General features: G+C 69.7%; 2 protein-coding genes across 3 annotated transcripts; one reads left to right on the top strand and one right to left on the bottom strand.

Moving 5' to 3' along the window:
* The first annotated feature begins 349 nt into the window (after window positions 1–349).
* EDF1 (endothelial differentiation related factor 1) lies at window positions 350–3,597 on the top strand. Its single transcript, XM_075439565.1, has 5 exons — window positions 350–467; window positions 595–646; window positions 1,597–1,757; window positions 2,347–2,440; window positions 3,026–3,597. The coding sequence occupies exons 1-5, from the start codon at window positions 390–392 to the stop codon at window positions 3,085–3,087; spliced, it is 447 nt and encodes a 148-aa protein (XP_075295680.1). The 5' UTR covers window positions 350–389; the 3' UTR covers window positions 3,088–3,597.
* Window positions 3,598–4,696: 1,099 nt separating this feature from the next.
* Window positions 4,697–16,845, bottom strand: MAMDC4 (MAM domain containing 4). 2 transcript variants are annotated; one of them, XM_075439680.1, is made up of 29 exons: window positions 16,666–16,845; window positions 15,985–16,098; window positions 15,316–15,489; window positions 14,974–15,099; window positions 14,679–14,824; window positions 14,477–14,561; window positions 14,140–14,268; window positions 13,781–13,927; window positions 13,520–13,614; window positions 12,813–12,971; window positions 12,108–12,192; window positions 11,520–11,669; window positions 11,286–11,393; window positions 10,967–11,098; window positions 9,999–10,129; window positions 9,809–9,914; window positions 9,406–9,522; window positions 9,046–9,180; window positions 8,811–8,941; window positions 8,523–8,739; window positions 7,739–7,876; window positions 7,511–7,632; window positions 7,337–7,427; window positions 6,975–7,121; window positions 6,377–6,511; window positions 6,009–6,136; window positions 5,807–5,921; window positions 5,536–5,711; window positions 4,697–4,983 (listed from the first exon to the last, which is right to left on the bottom strand). In XM_075439680.1, exons 1-29 carry the CDS (start codon window positions 16,703–16,705, stop codon window positions 4,936–4,938), a joined length of 3,627 nt encoding a protein of 1,208 aa, XP_075295795.1. In that variant the 5' UTR covers window positions 16,706–16,845; the 3' UTR covers window positions 4,697–4,935. The 2 variants fall into 2 exon arrangements, with proteins under 2 accessions (XP_075295795.1, XP_075295793.1); XM_075439678.1 differs by lacking the exon at window positions 16,666–16,845 and having other exon boundaries at window positions 15,985–16,611.
* Window positions 16,846–18,037: the final 1,192 nt, after the last annotated feature.

Below are 18,037 nucleotides of genomic sequence, written 5' to 3'. Positions count from 1 at the left end.
TAATCGCTGCTGGGAAGCCGGTTGTTGGCAGCGGCAGCAGCCTCTCAGAGTGCACAGGCGAGTGCCTGCCCGCCTCCAGCCGGGCGTGTACATTAGCCAATCGGATAGGGAGCAGGATGATTGATAGTTGTCTGTGCCTATTAAGAGCAAGGGCGTCACGCCTGGGACGCCATTACGCCAAGGCCGTTGAGGAGCCCGAAACCCCGCCCCCTGTCATCGCGCCTCTACCCGCTAATGAGAGGCCGCCTTTCCTGAAGGGCGTGCGCACCGCCCTATCGGGATGCGCGGCGGCCAGCCCCGCCTCCCGAGGGCGGGCGTCGGGCTGCGCCCCCTTGCGCGGCGGGCGCGGCCCCGGGCGGCGGCGCGCGGTGGTGGGCGGGGCCGGTGCCATGGCGGAGAGCGACTGGGACACGGTCACGGTGCTGCGCAAGAAGGGCCCGAGCGCGGCCCAGGCCAAGTCCAAGCAGGTCAGCGGGGGGCGGCGGGGCCTGGCGCGGCGGGGGCCCGGGCGAGCCGGCGGGCGGGGCCCGGCTGCGGCCGAGGGGGCGGCCCCGGGCGGCAGAGCGCCCAGCCCGGCTCCTTTGCTCCCCGCAGGCGATCCTGGCGGCCCAGCGGCGCGGAGAGGATGTGGAGACCTCCAAGAAGTGTGGGTACCCCCGGCCCGGTTCCCTCCCCCCCCCCCCCCCCCCCCCCCGAGCCGCTCTCCCCGGCCCGGTTCCCCCCCCGGAGCCGCTCCCAAAGGCCGCCCGGCCGCCCCGCGGAGCGCTGCCCGCAGCCGGCTGCCCGGAGCTCGGGTCCTCGGTGCCCGCGGGAGCGCCGGCGCTCGGGAGGCCGCGGCGGTCCCGGCAGAGCCTTCGCAGCCCTCCAGCTCCCTGCTCTCGCAGCTCATCCCTTGCCGCTGCCGCGCTGAGGGGTCTCCGGGGCCGCTCGCCTTCCCCAGGCGCTGCTCTCTGAAGGGTCCCCGTTTCCCCCCGTTTCCCCGCTCTTAGGGACGGGGCTGGTGGGACCGAGCGAGCAGGCGGTCCCCGAGCAGGGCTTTGTGAGAGGCAGGGGCCGGCGCGAGGGAAAGGGTTCAGACTATCACTTAAATATTGAGACTGAAAGGGGGCAAAACAAAGGGCGTGCGCTTGAACCTCAGGCTTTCAGCAGAGCTGAGCAGAGTTAGAGTTCACGTACGAAAGGCATCGGAAAATTGACTGGGGGCCACTTATTTGCGCTGCCTCACAGCCGAGCAGGCGAGCTGCGAGCTCAAATATCGACCCCCCAACGCCGTGGCGTGAGCGTGGGCGTCTGGAGTGAGGTTTGGGTGTTAAATCCCCAAGCGGCAGCGAAGCCTTGCCCGTTCAGACGTGAAGCGAAGCAGGGCAGGGCTCTGCGTGGCGGCGCTCAGCCGTCGGCGTGCGCGGGGTTAGGGTAACGTGTCCGGGGATCCGCCCGAGATCAGCGCTGGGGCCGGCGCGCTGCAGGCTTGGAAACTCCTTGGGATCCTGGGCAGCTGAGCGCTGAGAAAAAGCACTTGGACGCTTTCTGGCCCAGCTCTGAGCCTGGTTTTGTTTGTCCTTGTTTTTTTTTTTCTGTTGCCGCTTTGCATCGCAGGGGCGGCAGGCCAAAACAAACAACACTTCATTACAAAGAACACGGCCAAGCTCGACCGCGAGACAGAGGAGCTGCACCATGACAGGGTTCCGCTGGAGGTGGGCAAGGTGATCCAGCAGGGCCGGCAGAGCAAGGGCATGACGCAGAAGGACTTGGCCACCGTGAGTATCGCCCGCCGCTCCCGCTCTCCGCGGGCGGGCTTAGGCCCCGCGAGGCGAAGGGGGACGCTTCCCTGTCCCCCCGTGGGCAGGCTCGGTGGGCTGGGTATCACCAGTGTAAACTGGGTGAGCGCAGCGTCTCCGATATCTGATCTCCGGGCCATGTTAGCGATGTGGGGAACGGTGTGGGGGTTTGTCTGCGCAGCCCCTGAACGCCTGCCTGGAGACGGAGCGTTGCTGCGGCTGGTGAGCTGGTAGGAGGGTTTTTTCCCCCCCGCTCCCATCAGCTCGGCACCGATGGGAGGTTTTTTTGTACCATCTGGCAGCGTTCAGAAGCTCCCTGCTGCCTTGTGGAGGTGCTGCGGGAGGCTGAGGGAGGCAGGGGTCTGGCTGGGATGGGTGTCACCGTCACCGTGGCACTCGGGTAGCGGAGGGAGGCGCCGGTGATGGTGGAGCCACCCTGGAAGCAGCGCTCTGTCTTCCGATCCTGGCACGGTCAGGGGCTGTCACTTGTCCGTGTGAGTGCTGGGGGGCTGTGCCGGGTGTTCGCCGCGTCCGGAGCCAGTGTGTGAGACGCCTCCTCTCCTTCTAGAAAATCAATGAAAAACCACAAGTTATTGCTGACTACGAATCGGGAAGAGCAATCCCCAACAACCAGGTCATGGGCAAGATCGAGAGGGCCATCGGTGAGTTAAGAAAGGAGACTTCGAAAGGAGTGACAATGTTTTCGTGCCGGGGAGGGCCGTTTTGGTTCATGTTACTTTTTCCACGTCAGGAACGGTTGCTGGCCGCAGGTTGGTGCGGGTGCGGGGTCCGTACGCCGCGTTCTGGTGAAACATGGATCTGCTGACAAAGCAGAGCTCGGAGCTCTTGTTCTCCTTTGTTCTTCAGCTTCCTGCGTGGGGCCGGGCCCTGGGGACGACCCCTGTTTGCTTCCCCCCCGAAACCAGTGAGCCTCTGGGACCCGGGAAGGCCTGATTGCGCTACAGAAAGCGTCATGCAGCCACTGCTGTTACTGCTGCTCTCCTGGGCCGGTTCAGATAGCGTTTTCTAGGAAGACACTCTGTGCACAAGCAAGAATTGGAGCTTTGTCTGAAACTAGTCCGGTGCTCCTAGAAACTAGTGTAGGATCCTCCCTAACCCCGCTTCCACTGCCCTCTTTTTTGGATATTCGCTTCCTTACAGCGAAAATTTGAGGAAATAGAGTTACCGGGTGAAGGATGGAGTGCTGGTGGCAGCTGATGGTCGTGGTCTCCTTTGTCTTATTCCAGGCCTTAAGCTGCGTGGGAAGGATATCGGAAAACCTCTGGAAACTGGCCCCAAAGGGAAATGACGACAAAGCCTCGAAATCAGTTTGCTCCGACTGATCTCGTCTGGCGGGCTCTCCTTACCCGCCAGAGCCGCTCTGCGCATTGCCAAGCTGAACAAGAGGGTTTCAGACTTGCTTTGGGGGGGAAATCTGCCGAATCTGTACCTGCTGTAAAAAGGCAACCTTAAAAGAAGCGATTTTCCTGATTTTGTTTTTCCTTCCTCCTTTCCAGAGATTGAGGAACTAAACCCAAAAAAATACCGCATCCGATTTGCCAGAAAACGTGTGCGTCTTGGTGTGTAGAAGCAGCTAATGTTAAGACACTTGGGGTGATCCGAAACGTGATCGTTTAATTGGAGCAATTTGGGGGACGGGTGGGATATATTATCTATAAATAATTTGGGAGAGCTGGGGGTCGGTCAGTGTCTGCATTTGGGATGACGACTCGGTCGCTGCATCACGATGCCGTTTTTTGTTTGTTCCTTCCAGCCTGTTTTAAAGAGATCTATAATAAAGTTTGATACCCTTCCGTTGCGCAGGGCGGTTGCTGCGTGTTTGCCAGCTGGGAGCGAGCTCTGCGGCTGGCCGTGGCTGGGGCTGCAGCCCCCCTTTTCCTCCGGGAAGCGGGGCTGGGGGGCTGCTGGGCTGTCACAGCCTGCCTGCTCCGCTCCTGCCTCGCCAGGACTGCAGCTTTGGCTCGCAGCCCGGAGGTAAATCGATACCGTGGCTTTATCTGGAGCGGAGTCTCTGGGGAGCTCTGCAGAGCAGCACGGCCGCGGAGACACCCAGCCGGGCGCTTGCGGGAAGCCAGAGCCCTCCTCGGCTCTCTCCTCCGCCCTTACCCAGCTCCCGCAGCGCGGCTTTGCCGGGGGCTCGTTCCGGCAGGGCGCTGCCAGCATGGTGCCGCGGTGCGGCCGTAGGGATGGAGCTCGCTGTGACTGTGCCATAGCCTGAGCGGGACAGAGCTCGAGGGAGAGGTGTCGGCGGTGGGGCGAGAGGAAGAGCGGGCTTCGGTCCCAGGCTGGGAAAGCAGAGTGCCCCGATCCCCTCCCGATGAGGGGCGGTGTGGGGAGAGCGGGATCCCAAAAGGGGGGGTCGCCTGCGCAGGCTGGGCCGGTCTGCTGTGGCACTTGGGGGGCAAGTTTAGGCGTTGCACAGTGGTAAACTAACTGTGGGGGGGAAAGAGAGGGGTCCTGGGCTGAGGGTGGCTGTGGGTGCAGGTGTGGGGGCCCGAGCCCTGAGCCCGGCCTGCGCCTTGGCATCCTCATTATTTTCCCAATGAAGTTATCAAGAGCCTTCAGAGGTGCACGGGCAGTCCTGCGGTAGATGGGCACCCATACAGCGGGGTCGGGGTGCTCTGCGCTTGGGGCGTGCTGCGTGCTGCCCCCCGCTCTGCTCCCTGCCCTCCCAGCGGCAAAACCAGCAGAAGCGCTGGGCTGGGCTCCCTCCCCGTGGGGACTGTGCCCTTCGGCTTAACCCCGGCTGTGGGAGGGGGCTGGTGCCCCGCGCAGCACCCACTGCTCTGCCCAGCCCCGCACGCTTCACCCCCTGCCACAGCTGGGACCCTGCTCGGCGGCTGCCAGAAGCTCCTGCCGCCGGCGCCGGTCAAAGCATGGGCAACGTCACTGCGGCCGGGTGCAGAAAGTTCGTGTTACAAAAGATAAGGGTGCTTTTCCCGAGCGCTCGGAGGTAGTGGAGGTGGCGGCAGGTCCCTCTGCGGGCCCGGCACCCCGGGGTGAGCGCCCGCGGCAGCTCCCCGCTGCCCGCTGCGGGATGCCGAGAGCCGGAGTGTGAGGGCTTGCGGGAGGGATGCTCTGCCCTGCGTGCGCCTCGCGGGCGTGAGTGGGCGATGACTGCTGCGGGCGCGCGATGTCAAGCCTCATCCTCCTCTCTCTGCACCGGGGTGATAATGACCTTGTCCTGTAAAGAAGGGTGAGGAGGAATCGGTTACCGTGAGCATGTTCTGATTTGAAATACAAGGAGGGGAGAACCCATGCGCTGGCCCACCCCGACCCCGGCAGCGGAACCAAACCCCCGGCACGCCCGGGAGCTTCGCGTCCTCTCCTGGGGACAGTCCTGGGGCTGGCGGCTCCGCAGAGGACTGCGTGGCACCAACCCCGGCGAAGGAAACGCCACCTTCCGCTGCCTCTCGCGGCTTTAAATTCCTGCCTTGGAGAGGATGAGCGATGTTTGCTCGACCCACTGGCTGCAGGGCTCCGGGGAGCAGGATCGCAGCCTCAGCTCTTTCTGGAGCAGCTGCCCGGCGGCGGCAGCAGCGTTTCTAGGCCAGCCCCGCAGCTCGGGGTCACTTGTTCGCCGCAAGCCGATAAGAGGCAGAGCCCTTTGCACCTCCCTGACGTGTTGGCAGAGCGCGGGCTCGGGGGAGCTGGCTGGGATTTGCTGAGCTTTGAGGAAAATGCTGGTTTGGCGCGGTCGGGGGCAAGCAGGAGAGCCCTTCACCCCTGGCCTTACGTCTCGAAAGGTGATGTTGTCGAAGCCCTGCAGAGTGTCGCTCGCCGCCGGCGTCCCGCTCACTGGCCCTCGCCGCTTCAGCCAGTACCAGCCCCCGGCAGCCCCCAGCCCCAGGACGACGATGCCCAGCAGAAGGCCAAGCACCACCTCTGCCACGAAGACGCCGGAGGCTTTCCCTGCGGGGAGAGGAGACGCTGCCGGGCTCGACCCACCGCCCGGGAGAGCTGAGCGGCACCGCCTTGACCTTTCGCAGCCGGAACCGGCCCCGCACCTCGCACCGGCACCGCCGTGCCGGAATGGCAGCCGCTCCCGGCGCTGTACACGACGTCGTCCAGCGCCACCGTCCCCTCCATCGGCCACCTCCGCGTGGTGACCTCAAAGATGATCTGCGGGGGAAGGTGGGGTCTGGGGGGGTGATGGCCGGGGAGGGCACCCTCGGAGGGAACCCCGCACCCTGGGGTGGCCCCGCTCACCTGGAACTCGCTGGTGCTCTGCACCGGCACCGTGGCATCACGCCAGCCGCGGCTCCGGTGCCCTGCCACGCTCCACGCTGTGCGCCGGCCCGCCGCGCTGCACAGCGTCACCCGCAGCTCCCCACAGGCTGCAACGCGGCGGGGGGGACGAACACCCCGACATCAGCAGCCATCCGTAGCCCCCGGGATCCCCTGGGCCCTCCTGGCCGTGCCACCCGCCCCCGGCATGGCAGCACCCAGCACCCCGCCGGAGCTGAACCTGAGCGCCCACGGCTCCGTGGGTGGGGAGGGAGCTTGCAGCCCCCCCCGTCGGGGCTCGTGATGGGCTCCCCGGGGACAGCAGCTCCTCCGCGCCCCAAAGAGCTCACCGAGGTGCTCCGGGATGTCCATGTGGTACCAGAACCGCAGGCAGGAGTCGGCGGCAGCGGGCAGGAGCTGGCTCTCCAGCCGGGCGGCCGTGCCCCCGGCGCCCAGCATGCTGGTGTCAAAGTGCACGTAGTGACCTGGACAGGCAGCGACAGAGCGCACGGTGGCCCCCCAAGTTCTGCAGCCCACCCATCGTGTCCTGCTCTCCCCCCCCCCTCCAAAATGCGCAGGAAGATTGCACCTTCTTTGCTTGCGATTATGAACTGAGAACCCATTTATGATCACGGGCATGAAGATTCATCCCTCTTAAATTCATGTATCTAAAATTTAGATAACTGAGCCGGTGGTGATCAACCATCAGAGAAACAGGCGCCTCCGGAGAGCAGCTCCTGCAATGCGTCCTCTACGCGCCCCTCTGCAGATGAGATCCCCCCCGCCCCGCTCCTCGCTGCCTTTGGGACCGAGCTGTCCCTCTCACGAGGAGGGGACAGGGACCCCCCCGGGATGTACTGCGGAGGACATTCATGGGTGACCCCATCCATCTCCTCCCCCTCCCTCCGGCCGTGCCAGGGTGCCCGGGGAGGGACGGGTGTCTCCTACCATTCCCGGTGCCCAGGGTGTGATCCTGCTCGGGGCCGGGGTACTTGGCAAGAGGGACCCCGCTCTTCCAGCCCCAGGCGAAGGTGTGCAGGCGGGGGTCCGGGGGGCTGCTCCAGCCGCACGTGTCCCGCTCGAAGTCACAGGATGCTGGGAGGAGCGGGGGACTGTGGTGCACCCAGCGCTGCCCGGTGGGAGATGGGGCAGCCCCCAGCCCCTCCCCAGCTTCCAGCCGAGCTCAGGGCAGGAGCAGGGTGCCTGACGGCCGTGGCAGAGCCGCAATGGCTAGGACAGGCTGTCCCCATCCCCACGTCCGCGTGTCCCCCCTGGCCGGTTCCCGGTGTCCCCGCGGCGGGGGCTCTCACCTGGCTCGGGGCAGGCTCCGTCCGAGACGTGCAGGTCGTCCAGCGCGATGTAGCCGTGGTCCCCCCCAGCTCCCACCGCCTCGAATATCGCCTGCCGGAGCGGGGGGCAGGTGGGCACCACCGGCCTGTCCCCCTCCCCACCACGAGGGCCCCTGCCACCCTGCCCTGTCTCACCTGCCAGTCGTCGTCCGCCCGGACGGTGACGTGGCCGCGGTGCCAGGCGTCCCCCTCCATGGCACTCACGCTCAGCACCTTCCTCTGCACCCCGCTCTCCTCCACGAAGACGCCGAGGGAGCCTGCCCAGGGCAGCCGCCATGCAGAGAGTGTCCGGGGCCGTGCCGTGAGGGACCCTCACCCCTCCGGGGGTGCCCCTGGGGACTCTGGGGGGGTCGCGGCGCTCACCTGGGGTCCCGGTGCTCAGCTGGTACCAGAAGGCCAGGCACTGGGCGGGCGCGGAGGGCTGGTAGGGCTGGGAGGTGAGGGCAGCCACGGTCCTCGCAGGCAGGGACCCCCTGCCCGTGCTCACCACCATGTAATGGCCTGGGGGGAGAGAAGCCCCCACACCGTGACCCCCGCCCGGCCCTGCCGGGGGCACCAGGGGACCGCAGGGCTGGGCAGCACCCCCGGCTTGGGGATCCCCCCAGCCCCGGGGTTGGGGGGCCCTGGGGCTGGGGAACTCCGGGTTTAGGGAGCCCCAGGTTTGAGGAGCCCCGGTATAGCAGGGTCCTCTGAACACCCTGGGCAGAACAGGCAGGGAGGGTGGGCAGGGCACCCAGTGCAGTAGGGAGAGTGGACAGGGTGCTCAGGGCAGACAGGGAGCTCAGGGCAGGGCATCCAGTGCAGGCAGAGAATGCAGGCAGGGTGCTCAGTGCAGGCAGGGAGGGCAGGCAGGGCACCTAGAGTAGCAGGAAATGCAGGGAGGGCACCCAGTGCAGGCAGGGAGGGCAGGCAGGGTGCTCAGGGCAGGCAGGGCACCCAGTGCAGGCAGCGAGGGCAGGCAGGGTGCTCAGGGCAGGCAGGGCACCCAGTGCAGGCAGTGAGGGCAGGCAGGGTGCTCAGGGCAGGCAGGGAGGGCAGGCAGGGCACCCAGTGCAGGCAGGGAGGGCAGGCAGGGTGCTCAGGGCAGGCAGGGCACCCAGCACAGGCAGCAGAGCTCCCAGCACCCAGGAAGCCCTGGCTCCAGTACCGGTGGCGGTGCCGGTGGTGTGGTCGGCCGGGGGTCCGGCGGCGGTGCCGGTGCCGTTGCTCTGCCGCAGCCAGGCGCCCGGCACGCTGGCCGCCATCCCGCAGGCGTCCGCCTCGAAGGAGCAGGAGAGCTCGGCCCCGCAGGGCCCTGCCGTCAGCGCCACGTCGTCCAGCGCCATGTCCCCCAGGAACCCGTCCCGCAGGGCCTCGAAGGCCACCTGGCACCGAGACAGCGGCGTCAGGCGGCCCCGCGGTGCCACAGGGTGACCGGGAGGCACCCGAATCTCACCCGGTACCGCTGCTGGCCCGTGGCGGGCAGCATCGCCTGTCCCCGGTGCCAGACGCTGCCTTGGGTCCCCCGCCGGGTCCACAGCACCGTCTCCTCCGCTCCCTCCAGGCGCAGCTTGAGGTTCAGGGTGCCTGGGCAGAGGGGAGCGTGGGGCAGCCGGCCGGCACACTTGGGGACCCCGTGGGGGAGCGGAGCGGGGCTGGGCGCCCCGGGAGGACGCTGCGGGGCTGCGTACCGATCTGCGGGCCGGCCAGGCGGTACCAGAAGGAGAGGCAGCGCGGGGCGGCGGCGGGGTCCTGGTAGTAGGTGACGAGCTGCGCCCGCTGCCCGCGGCTCCACGGCGCAGAGGGGTCCGCGGCCAGGAAGTAGCCTGGGGTTGGGGACAGCCATAGTGGAGGGGACACGGACATGGGTGCACCAAGCTGTGTCTGCACCCCATTCCCGGACTGGGGTGCCCTTGGGCTGCCCCAGCTGAGCTTGCCCCACGGGCATGGGGCTGCCTGGGGGGCACAGGGCACACCCCAGCCCTGGGGACAGGAGGCTGTGGGGTCCCCTGGGCTGCCTGGGGTCCCGGGGAGAGCAGCCAGCCCCTTACCCGAGCCGGTGGTGTGGTCGGAGCCCTGCCCCTGCCCCGTGCCGCGGACCCAGCCGAAGTCGCTGGCCTGATCCTGGTACCAGCCGCAGGTGCCCCTCTCGAAGTTGCAGGACAGCTCTGGAGAGACGCAACGGTGGCGAGGGAGTGGGCACGAGGCACCCCGAAAGCAAACAGGTCCCCCCGACATCCCCTCTCCTCTGTTCCCCCGCCCCGCTCCCCGGGGCCGCCCCGTGCAGGTGTCCCAGCGCAGGATGCGTGCCTGGCTCCAGCCCCAGGGCTCTGCACCGCGGTCCTGTCCCCGGGGACAGGGTGACAGTCCCCAGGCAGTCCCCAGGCAGTCCCCGTGGGAACTCTGCGGGCAGGGGGCTGGGGTCCCCTCCCGCCCACCGGCCCCCGGCCGCACCCGTGGCCTCCGGCGGCGTGACGGCGGGGTGGCACTGCACCAACGTCACGTTGTCAACACCGGCGCTCGCCGAGTCCTGCAGATCCACCAGCCCCAGCAGCTCGACCTGGGGACGGCGCGGCGGCGGCGGTGAGCCCCGGGGTGCCCGGCAGCGCCGAGCGGGCTGGACCCCGTGCCCCCCTTGGCGCACCTGGAAGGGCCGAGGCCTCTCCCCCAGCGGGACGCGGACGTGTCCCCCCGCCACGCCGCCGCGCCCCGACACCTGCCAGGCCAGCTGAGTGGTGCCGGCGGTGTGATCCGCGACGCTGACAGCGAGGAAGCCTGGGTGCGAGAGGCAGTGCGGGGGCTGCGGACACCCGCAGACCCCAGCCACCCCCTGGGAGCCCCCTGAGTGCCCCAGCATCCACCCAGCCCACCGCCAGCCTCCCCAGCGCCCCTGCACCCACCCAGCCCACCGCCAGCCCCCCCAGCGCCCCGGCACCCACCCAGCCCACCGCCAGCCCCCCCAGCGCCCCGGCACCCACCCAGCCCACCGCCAGCCTCCCCAGCGCCCCTGCACCCATCCAGCCCACCGCCAGCCCCCCCAGCGCCCCTGCACCCATCCAGCCCACCGCCAGCCCCCCAAGTGCCCCTGCACCCACCCAGCCCACCGCCAGCCCCCCAAGTGCCCTGGCACCCACCCAGCCCACCGCCAGCCTCCCCAGCGCCCCTGCACCCATCCAGCCCACCGCCAGCCCCCCCAGCGCCCCTGCACCCATCCAGCCCACCGCCAGCCCCCCAAGTGCCCCGGCACCCACCCAGCCCACCGCCAGCCCCCCCAGCGCCCCGGCACCCACCCAGCCCACCGCCAGCCTCCCCAGCGCCCCTGCACCCATCCAGCCCACCGCCAGCCCCCCCAGCGCCCCTGCACCCATCCAGCCCACCGCCAGCCCCCCAAGTGCCCCGGCACCCACCCAGCCCACCGCCAGCCCCCCAGTGCCCTGGCACCCACCCAGCCCACCGCCAGCCCCCCAGTGCCCTGGCACCCACCCAGCCCACTGCCACAGGGGACGGGGACACCCAGCCCCAGGACGGTGTGATGGGGCAGAGCGGGGCTGGGGGGGCAGCGCAGGCAGGTGTGGGGGGCTCCGCGCTGTGCCGGGGTGGGCGGGGGGCTACCTTGGGGGCCGCTGTGGATGCGGTAGCTCATCTCCAGGGCGCAGGCAGGGCCGGAGGGGCCCAGCACAGGCGTGCGTGCCATCGCAGCAGCCACCATTTGTCCTTCTCCTGCCTCGAGGGCCAGGAAAGCTCCTGGGCACGGAAAAAACCCTGAGAGGTCGGGGCTGGGGTCCCGCATCCCTGGCAGCACCCCCAGCCCAGCACCCTGCCCGGCACCCACCCACCCCGGCTGGGTGGGAGCTGGGGGTCCCCGAACGACGGGAGCTCCCTCGGTGCCGGGGACCAGAGAGCGCGGTCGCGGCGGTGGAAATGGCCTCACCCGTGAGGACGGCGTCGGCGAGCTCGGTGGCCATCTGCACGCCCCAGCGCAGCCGCCCCACGCTGACGTCGTGCCAGCCCCCGGTCCCCGCCTCGAAGGTGGTCTCTCCTGCAAAAGCCCAGCGTCTCACCCACGTCCCCCGGCCGTGCCAGCCAAGGGGTGCCCGGGTCACCCCGCCCCGGTGCCCCCAGCGCCTGGCTACCGGGGAGCCGCGTGCCCGCCCGCGGCTCTCACCGCAGCGCTTCTCGTCAGAGCCGTCGGCGCACGTCTCGGCGAAGTCGCAGGCCAGCTCCGCGCTGACGCAGCCCCCGCTGTCGCAGGCCACCTCCTCGGCCACGCAGGGGCCAGCACCCGCCCGGCTCGGCAGCGCGGCCGAAGGCTTCTCTGGTGGCAGAACGGCCCGGGATGGAGAGCGGCGGTGAGAGGGCGCGGCAGCGTCGTTGGCGTCACCCCTTCAAACCGCGGTCCCCTGTCCCCGAGCACCTCCCTGGCTCTCCGTGTCCCCCAGCCCCGTCCCTGCCCTGCCCTCAGAGGAAGGGGACCGAGGAGCTGGCGATCGCTGCCTCGTGACGCGGCTCGGGCAGGGGGTTTGGGTGCAGGGGCTGCAGTGTCACAGCTGCGGGACAAGGACACCAGGTGACCCAGGCTGTGGGTCCCAGGGCAAGCGCTCGCCACGCTGCGCCCAGGATGGTGGCCGTGATGAGCAGAGGGACAGGCAGACCCTGCGGTGGGTCCTTTCCGGATGGTGCCATCGGCGCAAGACACCCGGGGACCACTGCCCGCGCCGGAGCAGGGGTTGGGGACGGCCGCCCTCCGGCTCACCCAGCTCCTGCACGCAGCCCGGAGACAGGATCAGGTCATCGATGGCCACGGTCCCCGCGTCGCCGGCCACCCCCTCGATCAGCACCTGTAGGGAAGCACCGCGCCAGCTGCGTCACCATGGGGGGCTTGCGCAGCGCGGAGGGGCTGGGGGATGCCGTGGGGCAGGGGGACACAGCGGGGAGCACCCAGCTCCCGCGAGCGGCCGACACGCGCTGCCCCCAGGAAGGGGCTTGGGGGGAACAGGGGCGATGCTGCGGCTGGAAGGGGGGTGGGGGGTGGGCTGGCAGGCCCACGGTGGGCTTGGGGTGCTGGGGCTGCCCCTGCACACAGCCATGGCCTGCGGCTGCCTGGGGTGCTGTCGGGGTGCCATCATCGGGGTGCCATCGGGCTGCAGTCCACGGCTAGCTGGGAGGGGGCCGGACGGCGTGGGTGGCTGTGGGGGACAGCAGAAGGCATGGGGTGACACGGGATGGACGCCCTCCCCCAACCGCCCCTTCCTGGCGGGGTGGTCCCTGGGGTGCGGGGGCTGGCAGCGGGGTTTGGAGGTGCGGGTGCAGGGTCACGAGGGTGGCACACGCCAGCACCAGAGGCTCAGCTCTGGGTCCAGTTCCCAGCACAACCCCGGTCCCACGGACGCGGTCTGGGGGTGGCCCCGTGCCCCTCGCCCGCAGGCAGCCCCGCTCCCCCCGCATGGCGCCAGCCCACCTTGAAGCTCTCCGTCACGTCGAAGGCCACTCGCTCCCGCACCCAGCAGCTGCCCAGGTCCCCCGTCCTCTCCCGCACCAGGTGCTTGGTGGCGTTGGTCACGTAGGAGATGAGGAGGCTGCTCGTGGCCGAGCCGTGGAGGTGACAGTACAGCACGAGCTGGAGACGGGGAGGGGGTCAGCAGCCCCGGGCAGGGGCACACAGCCCCCCGCACCCCACGGCGCAGCTGCTGCCCCACGGGACGCTCCCAGAGGTGGGGCAGGAGGAGCTCGGAGCTCCCCGCGGGCACTGGAGGTGCCACCGAACCACCCCCAAAACCCCGCTGCCCATCCCCAGCAAGGGGCCAACCGCCGCTCCAGCCCCATGTGCAGGTCCTTGCAGCTTGGGGACCCTGTCCCCTGCCACCGCCATGCCCATGTGGGGTCCGACCGCCGCTCCAGCCCCATGTGTGGGTCCTCACAGCTTGGGGACCCTGTCCCCTGCCACTGCCATGCCCACACGGGCTGCGATGCGGGGTCCGACTGTAGCTCCAGCCCCATGTGTGGGTCCTCGCAGCTTGGGGACCCTGTCCCCTGCCACCGCCATGCCCATGTGGGGTCCGACCGCCGCTCCAGCCCCATGTGTGGGTCCCTGCAGCTTGGGGACCCTGTCCCCTGCCACCGCCGCGCCCATGCGGGCTGCGACGAGGGGTCCCAGCTGCCACTCACGGAGCAGGAGTTGGTGGCCTGGAAAGTGGGGCTGCTGAGCCGGGCCGTGCCGCTGGCCCCCGTCGCCGAGGCGTTGCCCACGTGGAGGAAAAATCCTGCGGGAGACGGCGGAAAGGGGCTGAGCGGTGCCGGGCTGGGCACGCGGTGCCAGGCGCTGCTCTCCCAGCACGGCCATCAGCCGAGCCCAGGGATGCGTTACCCCAGGGGCCGGGGGCTTGCCCGCGGCGGGGGTCCCGGGGGTCCCCGTGCCCGGCCACGTACCGGCCCCGCTGTTGCTGCTGTGGTCGCGGGGGGGGATGCCGTACGCGGGCCCCAGGCTCAGGCTCGTGTTCCTCTCCCACGCCGGCTGCCCGGCCTCCGCCTCCCAGCCGCAGAGACCCTCCTCGAAGGAGCAGAGGACGAAGGGCTCTGCAGGGAGGGAGGGACAGCAGAGTGACCCAGGGAGGGCCCTGTGATCGGCCGACCCCTCCACAAACCCCTCTGTGTGATTTCACCCCTCCGGCCGCACGGCCATGGGGCAGAGCTGCGGTGACCCCCCCCACCAGGGCAGACCCCCAGCCCGTCCCTGCGGGCGGGGGGCCGGCGGGCAGGACCCCCTTCCCGGCACCAGCGATGCTCACCGCACTGTGCCGCGTCCTCGTCCGAGCCGTCCCCGCAGTCGTCGGTGCCGTCGCAGAAGCGGTGCCGCGCCAGGCAGGAGCCCTGGCCGCAGCGGCTCTCCCCTGCCCCGCAGACCCCCTGCCCGGGCTCTGGGGCGGGGGGACACGCCGTCAGCGCGGGGCTGGGCTCCCCCCACATCCCTCCATGCACTCTTCGAGGGACAGGCTTTCGCTGCCCGCCCCGCGCCCTGTGCCCCGAGACACAGCGGGCAGCGGGAGCGCTCCCGGGGTGCAAAGCCCCAGCCAGCATCCCTGGGGATGGCGGCTCCCGCCTCACCCCAGCGGGCGCGGGACCCACCCTGCAAGCCGCAGTTCCGGAAGATGATGTCGTCCAGCGCCAGCGTCGCCCCGCACGCGGGCGGTTGCGTCAGGGAGAAGATGAGCTGCCGACGAGAGGCCGGGGATGGCACGAGCCGCCCAGACACCCTCGGCTCCCGGAGCATCACCCGGCTCCTCTGGCCCCGGCTCGCGGGGACGCTGCCCGGGTACCAGCACCTCACCTGGAACTGCTCCGCGACGCGGCCCGGGTAGGCGATGAGCTGGTGCCAGCCCTCGGCTGAGCGCTCGGGGCTCCGCCACAGCCCCACCACCTCGTCGCCGTACGCCATGGCCAGGCGCAGCACCGGCTGCTCCGTCTGGTTGAGCCCTGCGGGGAGCCCCGGGACGTCACCGGCCCCGCTGGCGGAGCAGGGAGGAGGTGACGGGGATGGCCGGCACCCATCTCGAGGTGCCGGTGGCTCGGGGGCAGCTGCCCCCTATCATGGCTTAGCTGTGCCCGGTGCCCCGAGCCCTCACCGCTTCCCGAGAGGTGGTACCAAGCCCTGATCTCACACGTGGCGGCCGCTTCCCGCATCGCCGGTGACCTGAGCCAGGCCGTGGCCGTGGTCTTTGCCGGGGGAGACACCGTCACCATGAACCACCCTGGGGAGGGCAGGGAGCAGAGCAGGGGCTGCAGCCCCGTGAGATGGCACCGGAGCTGCACCCGGCACCGCTCCTGCCCCACCACGGGTCTGCTCCGGCACCCGCACCCCACAAGGATGGGCATCCCAGCACCCCGGCTTCAGGACACCCATGTCCCTGCAGTGCGGTGCTGTGGGTACCCGGTGCCCGCTCACCGGCCGAGCAGCTCCCACTCACCCAGGTCGGTGCCCACGGTGTGGTCTGAGTGGGGCCCCGTGCCCCAGGCGTCCAGGCTGGCCTGGCCCCGCACCCATCTGTGAGCCGAGGTGCTGATGTCCCGCCAGCCGCAGTCACCTTCCTCGAAATCGCAGGCGAAGCGGGTGCCCAGCCCCGCCGAGCCCCGCAGGTACCCTGAGCATGGGTGAGCAGACAGGGCGTCAGGGCAGGGCTGGGTCCGGGAGGGGGACCTGCACCCACCCTGGGGTCCTGCACCCACTTTGGGGTCCAGTACCCACCCAGGGGACCTTGCACCCACTCCAGGGGACCTGCACCCACCCTGGGGTCCTCTGTCCAGCTGGGGACCTGCACCCACCCCGGGGTCCTGTACCCACCCTGGAGACCTGCACCCATCCTGGGGGACCTACACCCATCCTGGGGTCCTGTGTCCAGATGGGGACCTGCACCCACCCTGGGGTCCTGTACCCACTCAGGGAACCTGTACCCACTCCAGGGACCTGCACCCACCCTGGGGTCCTGCACCCACTCTGGGGTCCAGTGCCCACCCTGGGGTTCTGTGTCCACCTGGGGACCTGCACCCACAATGCCCCCAGCTCCACCGCCTGCTCGTCCCCCATGAGCAAGGCCCGGGAGCAGGGCCGGGGGGCTGGGGGTCTGGGGGGCACCCACCACACTGGTTCTCGTCGGAGCAGTTGCTGCAGTCGCAGATGAAGTTGCAGAGCTGCTCGGCCGCGCTGCTGCAGCTGCTGACAGATGTGGGCCCGCTGGGGAGGACGGTCACGGCTACGGGAGAGACGACGGGGCTGGAGAGCCCGCGGGCACGGTGCCCACCGCAGGTGACAGGGCACACGTGCCCTGCAGGTGACATTCGTCCGGGCTCCCCGGTTTGGGACCGGGCTGGGGGGAGTGCTGAGCTCTCAGCAGCATCGTCCCTTGGAGCGGACCCCCCGCCTCTGCCCCGGCACCCCACACCTCCCACGTCTCCACCATCGCCATCTCCCACTGCCAGCCCCGTTCCCACGTGCCCGTGGGGTGCCAGAGCCCGGCCGGGGCTGGGGCACGGACCCTCCATCGCACCCCCGTGCTGAGTCTCAGCCCCCGTTTTGGGGAAACAGGAAAATCTGGGCATTTTCCTCCCCACGCTGAGCAAAGTCATCAGCAATGCCCAGCCGGGCTCCGGCGCTCGCTTGCCCTGGGCTGATCTGGATCCCCCCAGAGCAGCGCAGCCCCTTGGAGCTGGGGGAAGCAGCGATCCCCAGGGGAGCTCACACTCGGGGGGATGGAGCGGAGCAGCCAGCGCCGCGGCCCCTTCCCAGCCCGCAGCACGACCCCGGTGTCGGCAGAGCTCACCCAGCAGCAGCAGCGCGCCCAGCACCGCCGGCCCGGCCATCTTGGCGATGGTAAAACGGAGCCGGGAGAGGCACGGGGCTGGCAGGGGAGGCCACGCCGCCAGCCCAGGGCTGGAATCTGCTCCCCAGGACCTGCCCCGTGGTGGACTTCAGCCCCGCCGTTATCGGGCTCCCGGCCCCGGGGTTTATGGCGAGGCGCTTTGCCGGGACGGGACACCCGTGGTCCTGCCGCCCGGCATGGCAGGCAGCGAGCTGGCAGCCGCGCGTCCCCAACAGACCTTCGGCTGCTTTTCCCCACCGAACCCCTCTTCTTCAGCCCCCCTTTTCCAGCCATGCTGAGATGCGGGGTGCCGCTCTGACTGGGACGGGCCAGTGGCACTCACCAGCTGGGGGAGGGTAACGGCCACTTTCCCCTGCCGAGCCGGCGATGCTGCCAGCCCTGGGGGAGAAGCTGGCATCTCTGCCAGGGGCACGGAGCTGTGCCACTGCCTCCCTGCATCACAGGGAGAAACAGTCCCCGAGTAGCGGGAGAGCCCTTGGGTGCAGGGCATGGACTGGCAGCCGGGCACAGCCCGGCCAGGGCAGACAGCTGTGCTGGGGGGCAGTGGAAATGGGGTGCAAGGAGTGACCCCCCCATGGCAGGAAAGGTGTACATGGGTCACGGTGAGCTGCAGCAGGCAGGGATCCTTAGGACTGGGGGGTTTAGCCATAAAAACCTCGGGGCTTTGAATTCCAAACAGGACTTGGGACGGTGGCAGAGGGGGCAGGGACGGGCAGGACAAGCAGGAGGAGCAGCCCTGGCAGCAGCCCGCGGAGCCGGCCTTCCCAAAGCTGGGGGCCCAGCGCACCCCAGCCCTGGGGACCCACGGGGGCCATGCCGGTGGCGGGCAGGAGGGCGTCTCAGCCTGCAGGGTCTGGGCAGAGCAGCCTGGCAGCTCCGTGCTCCCGCTGCCCGGCGTGGCCTCAGCCGCAGCCGCTCCGGGAGGGTGCCCTGGCCGCCTCTCCCCAGCCCACACCCTCTGCCCCTGGGGACCCCAAGGTGCCGTCAGCGGGATCCTGCCCTCGCCCTGCCCGCACCGCTCCATCTGGCAGCAGCACCCCAGCACCCGGCTCATGACTGCCACCGGGCAAAGGGGCACAGCTGCAGGGCCACAGCCAGGTCACTCCTGGGCCAGAACCAGCCAAGGATGGGCTGCTCAGCCTGGAAGGAGCGTGGCTCAGCAGCCACGCAGCCCCAGCGGAGCTGCCTGGTGACGGCAGCCACCGCCCCTGCCTCAGTTTCCCCACCCGGGCAGGGCGAGCTGCTGCCAGGGCTGGCGCTGCCCCGGGGAGCTCGGCTGCCGCAGCCGCTGCGCCCGCCGACAGGCCCCCGT

The sequence above is a fragment of the Opisthocomus hoazin genome, chromosome 19 (assembly GCF_030867145.1).
Source record: "Opisthocomus hoazin isolate bOpiHoa1 chromosome 19, bOpiHoa1.hap1, whole genome shotgun sequence".
NCBI lineage: Eukaryota > Metazoa > Chordata > Aves > Opisthocomiformes > Opisthocomidae > Opisthocomus > Opisthocomus hoazin.
This window is presented reverse-complemented; position numbering and strand designations above follow the sequence as displayed.